We start from the raw sequence: 5,766 nt of genomic DNA, 5'->3' as shown, positions 1-5,766 counted from the left end.
GGCTGTGGATGCTCCCAGGCTTCTGTCCCAGTCTTCCCTAATTACACCCTCCCCACCCTGCTCATCAGTGAGCTCACCAAGCTTGGCTTCAAAGATCATTCCTTGAGAGCTCCAACTGTAATTCAACCTTGCACCACTCTCTCTGTTTCCCAGGGCACAGCTTTCTAGGGGCTCAATAGACATTGCTGACTCAATATCTGCCTGTAGCCTGAACTCCCTCTTTGCTGAAATCCAGCCAGAACAGAACTTTCTGTCCAGGCCACGCAGCACCACAGGACAACTCTGGACAGCAGCTCCCCCGCCCTCCTCTCTCTGTCCTGCACCTCCAAGATGCTCCATGTGGCCCCCAGGTTGGGGAGTGGGGGCGGGGTGGCAGTGTGGGACACAATCTCCTCTCAGGGTCCCAGATTTGAATCTAGCCAGAGACCTTGGTTTCTGGTTTCCCTTTCAATTTACTCAACTTTCTACCCTTTCTCTGGCCATAAGCCCAGAAAAGTGACCTTGGGACCCACTGCCACACCTCTCCTGGTCCTGTCTCCGTGTTTCTGCCTACAAGTCCTGGGAACCGGAAGGGATGACTTTTGGGCTTTCAGTTTCTGCAGGTCATATCCTCCTACTAAAAGGCAACAAGTCTCACGGCCTGACTGAGGTTGGCATAGGGGTATCTTCTTTCTCTCATGGAAGAGACATTGTGATCTGAGTTCTTTAGGATTTATATTTAATTTGCTCAAGAACTTTGGAAAAACCTTCCCTGCTCCCAAGGAGATGGCTACAGGCTGCCCAGGGAAAAGGTGGCCTGTATGGAACTACAAGAGAGGAAAGCACATTTGCATTCTTCCTGGTGTTTCTGCTGTTCCACATGGATTTTCTCGGATATTGTCAGGACAGCCTAGGAGGTAGTCACCACTGTTCTTTAATTTTTACAATTGGGAAGATTAAAGCACAGAAAGGTCACATAGCCCATGCCTGTAGTGCCAGCTACTCAGGAGGCTGAGGTGGGAGGATGGCTTGAGCCCAGGAGGCGGAGATTGCAGTGACCCGAGATTGCGCCACCACACTCCAGCTTGGGCAATAGAGTGAGACCTAGTCACTAAAAAAAAAGAAAGAAAGAACAAACTCAAGATAACATCTTGATATATATCCCTGAGCTGTTTTTCGGAAACTCTGGCCCCCATCACACCGATCAGCTGGCATGTAAACCTCAGATAACGGGGAACTGAGGGCTGAACTCTGACCTCTGCTCTAAATGTATTTTTGAGGGGCCCAGAGGAGGTCATGTCTACGAGCAAGAGCTAACATTCCTTTCTGTTGATCTCAAAGTTTTCGACAAAGCTTCACCTCCTTAACTAATCGCTAATCAGAAAATCTCTGAATCCTGGCTGGGCCCGGTGGCTCACGCCTGTAATCCTAGCACTGTGGAAGGCCAAGGCGGGCGGATCACTTGAGGTCAGGAGTTTGAGACCAGCCTGGTCAACATGGTGAAACCCCCGTCTCTACTAAAAATACAAAAATTAGCTGGGCGTGATGGCGCGGACCTGTAATCCCAGCTGCTCGGGAGGTTGAGGCACGAGAATCACTTGAACCCAGGAGGCGGAGGTTGCAGTGAGCTAAGAACACACCACTGCACTCTAGCCTGTGCAACAGATGGAGACTCTGTCTCAAAAAAAAAAAAAACAGAAAAACTCTGAATCCATCTATGACCTATGCCCCCATCCCCACAATCGCAGGACTTCAAGATGTCCCACCTTGGTTTATGACTTTGCCTGTAATCTCTACCTCTTTGCCTTTAAAAACCCTTACCTGTACGGCATCATGGAGTTCCAGTCTCAAGCGTTAGCTGGCCAATTCTCCTGGCTTGGCGTCCTGCAATGAATGTCTCACTTTCACTGCTACCCCGATGTCAGTGTTTGACTTTGCTGCTCCGGGCGAGTGGGCCCTAGCTCGGTTCACTAACGTGACCATGTAATCTGGTGCCAGTTTCCTCTTTAGACTGTAAATTGGATCTTCTCTCTCCAGTTCCCTGTCATGCCTTTGGCCTAGACCCTCATCATTTCATTTCTGGATTCCTGCCCCAGATTCTCAATCAGCCTTTTATTGCTAGTCATTGCTTCTGAGACATTTTTCCATAAATGCCAGGCTATTCCTTCTCAAACTCTACTTTCTTCACATCGTCGCAATGGCCTTTGGCTCCATATCCCCTGCCGCAATGCTCCTGGATTTTTTGTTTGTTTGTTTGTTTGAGGCAGAGTCTAGTTCTGTCCCCCAGGCTGGAGTGCAATGGCACCATCTCGACTCACTGCAACCTCCACCTGCCAGGTTCAAGTGATTCTCCTGCCTCAGCCTCCCAAGCAGCTGGGATTGCAGGTGTGAGCCACCGTGCCTGGCCTATTCTGGACATTTTATATAAATGGAATCCCACAATATACAATATGTGACCTTTGTATCCATAAACTTAACATGTCTTCAAGTTTCACCAGTGTTATGGCATGTATCAGTACTTCATTCCTTTTCGTTGATGAATCATATTCTATTGTTTGGATATACCACATTTGTTTATCCATTTGTCACTTGATGGCGTCAACCTAAAAGGAAGAAGCTGGGGCAAAATTAAAATACATGGAGAGTTTATTTGGGTCAAGCTTTAAAATTGCTATCTGAGAGCACAGATTCAGGTTGCCCTGAACATACATTCTGCCTAGCAGCAGTTATAGGTGGATTTTCTTTCTTTCTTTCTTTCTTTCTTTCTTTCTTTTTTTTTTTTTTTTGAGACTAAGTTTTGCTCTGTTGCCCAGGCTGGAGTGCAGTGCGTGATCTCGGCTCACTGCAACCTCCGCCTCCCTCCCAGGTTCAAGCGATTTTCTTTTTTTTTTTTTTTTTTTCATGGTAAAGACTGCTTTATTGGCGGCAGTTACTACAAGTCAATAAATATTGATCCCCAGAGAAGAGCTCGGTTATCAGATTACTGGTCCATAGAGAGCGGAATGAAACTGAACCAAGTGATTGCTGGGATGATCGAAGTCACTCCTGCTTCTTGGGAAATGCAGCCACAGCCAGCCGATACAAGGCATATGCTGTTCCACCAACTCCAAGAACCATGGTGGCTCTATACAGGAGGACATCAGCTATCCCACCCTTTAGATACAGTGGAATTCCATCATCCTCCTGGAACAGTTTTTGTTTCTCTGGAACTTTATTTTGTAAATGTCTGCGGGAAGTAGTGCTTATGGTTCTCTGTCCAATCTGACGGAGAGCCAGCAGATTCCGCAGCATCTTGGCTGTTACTCTGTTATGCCCAGACCGTTTATTCCCCGAACAAGACCACCAGAGTCCAGAGTCAAAGCTAAGCAGCAAGGATCTTTATTACAGGTTCGAACCTGGAACTCTCCCTCGCTCGTGAAACGAGACGGGCAGGAGAGCTCCCCCACTGAGCTCCGAGCAGTGTTATATAGTCTAAGAAAAGTGGGCATAGAGTTATTATACAAATCAGATATATGATTGGCTAGTGTTTGAACAAGGCGATTTGGCTAACTATGATTGGTTCCCGCCATTTCTGATATTTTGGTTCAAACTTTGAGGCGGGAGAGCAGGTTTATGGCAGCAAGAGTTTATCTTACTTAAACACGTCTTGTGACCTTGCCTCAGAACTTACAAAATCTCTGGTATGTGCAAAACAAAATCTCTGGTACGTGCAGAAAACCAGGTACTCACAGAACTTACGAAATCTCTGGTATGTGCAAAGATTAGAGAGCAGAACAAGGGTGTAGCGGGTGGGGGGCGGGTACACATCTATCTTTGTGTCCTTTCAACTCAAGCGATTTTCTTGACTCAGCCTCCTGAGTAGCTGGGATTACAGGCACGTGCCACCATGCCCAGCTAATTTTTGTATTTTTAGTAGAGACGGGGTTTTGCCATGTTTGGCCAGGCTAGTCTGGAACTCCTGGCCTCAAGTGATCCGCCTGCCTAGGCCTCCCGAACTGCTGGGATTACATGCGTGAGCCACTGTGCCAGGCCTACAAGTGGATTTTTAAAGTAAAAGAAGTGGTAGTTCATGAGTTGTTTACCATGAATGTACATTAAAATAACATAAACTGACCAGGCGCGGTGGCTCACGCCTGTAACCCCAGCACTTTGGGAAGGAGGCCGAGGCGAGTGGATCACAAGGTCAGGAGTTCAATACCAACCTGGCCAAGATGGTGAAACTCCGTCTTTACTAAAAATACAAAAAAATTAGCCGAGTGTGGTGGCAGACGCCTGCAATCCCAGCTATTCAGGAGGCTGAGAGAGAGAATTGCTTGAACCCAAGAGGCAGAGGTTGCAGTGAGCCGAGATCATGCCACTGCACTCCAGCCTGGGCGATAGAGTAAGACTCCATCTCAAAAAAAAAAAAAAAAAAGCTATTGGTTGGCTACACATTTGTCTTTATATCACAAATCCCAGGTTCATGAACATAATAGGTGAGCCAGCTAGTCAGGAACAAAGTGACTTTAAACAATTGTCCCCGGGCATGCGGTGGGGGCTGGGGAGGTGATAACTGAAGTCCCGTATTCATGTCTCTCTGGGCCTGCTCTGAGCTATTTTTCTTTTCTCAGTAGACAATTGGGTTGTTTCCAGTTTGGGGCTATTATGAATAATGCTGCTATGAACACTCGTGTAGGAGTTTTATGCGTACATACGTCTCATTTCTCTTGGGTAGATACCTAGCGTGAAACGAAAATGGAAACTCGGAACTCCAACTCCCTATGCCAAAGGGAAAGTTAAGCTTGGGAACTGAGTCATGCAAAAACTGCTTTCCTTTCATTCCCAAACAGATAGCTGTAATTTCACATGCTTACTTTATCTTATGTAAAATGCAGATTTACTGAGCAGGGGAGGAATGCATAGTTGACTCCCTCCCCTTCCCCTTTCTTTTCACATGTAAAACGTAGATTCACTGTCTCATTAGAATGTAACCAGGTGCCTCATTGCCTACCCATCTTGTTTTTTTTTTCTTCCCCTCCTGCTTGCTCTTTCCCCCTTATTTTATTTATTGTTATTATTATTTTTTGAGACGGAGTCTTCCTCTGTCACCCAGGCTGGAGTGCAGTAGTGCAATCTTGGCTCACTGCAACCGCTGCCTCCCGGGTTCAAGCAACTCTCCCACCTCAGCCTCCCGAGTAGCTGGAATTACAGGCGTGTACCACCATGCCCGTCTAATTTTTGTATTTTTAGTAGAGATGGGGTATGACCATGTTGGCCAGGCTGGTCTTGAACTCCTGACCTCAAGTGATCTGCTGGCCTAGGCCTCCCAAAGTGCTGGGATTACAAGTGTGAGCCACCCACCACGCCTGGCCCTTTTCCCTTTATTTTTCATTTTTTTTTTTTTTTTTTTTTTTTTTTTTTTTTTTTTTTTGAGACGGAGTCTCGCTCTGTCGCCCAGGCTGGAGTGCAGTGGCCGGATCTCAGCTCACTGCAAGCTCCGCCTCCCGGGTTCGGGCCATTCTCCTGTCTCAGCCTCCTGAGTAGCTGGGACTACAGGCGCCCGCCACCTCGCCCGGCTAGTTTTTTGTATTTTTTAGTAGAGACGGGGTTTCACCGTGTTAGCCAGGATGGTCTCGATCTCCTGACCTAGTGATCCGCCCGTCTCGGCCTCCCAAAGTGCTGGGATTACAGGCTTGAGCCACCGCGCCCGGCCTTATTTTTATTTTTATTTGTTTATTTATTTATTTTGAGACAGGCTCTCATTCTGTTGCCCAGGCTGGAATGCAGTGGCATGATCTTGGCTCACTG

General features: G+C 47.2%; 1 protein-coding gene across 1 annotated transcript; it reads right to left on the bottom strand.

The window, feature by feature from the left end:
* Window positions 1-2,855: 2,855 nt before the first annotated feature.
* On the bottom strand, window positions 2,856-3,284 carry LOC123571146 (cytochrome c oxidase subunit 7A2, mitochondrial). The gene has a single exon (XM_045383809.2). It carries the CDS (start codon window positions 3,268-3,270, stop codon window positions 3,019-3,021), a length of 252 nt encoding a protein of 83 aa, XP_045239744.2. The 5' UTR covers window positions 3,271-3,284; the 3' UTR covers window positions 2,856-3,018.
* Window positions 3,285-5,766: the final 2,482 nt, after the last annotated feature.

The sequence above is a fragment of the Macaca fascicularis genome, chromosome X (assembly GCF_037993035.2).
Source record: "Macaca fascicularis isolate 582-1 chromosome X, T2T-MFA8v1.1".
Classification (NCBI taxonomy): Eukaryota; Metazoa; Chordata; class Mammalia; order Primates; family Cercopithecidae; genus Macaca; species Macaca fascicularis.
This window is presented reverse-complemented; position numbering and strand designations above follow the sequence as displayed.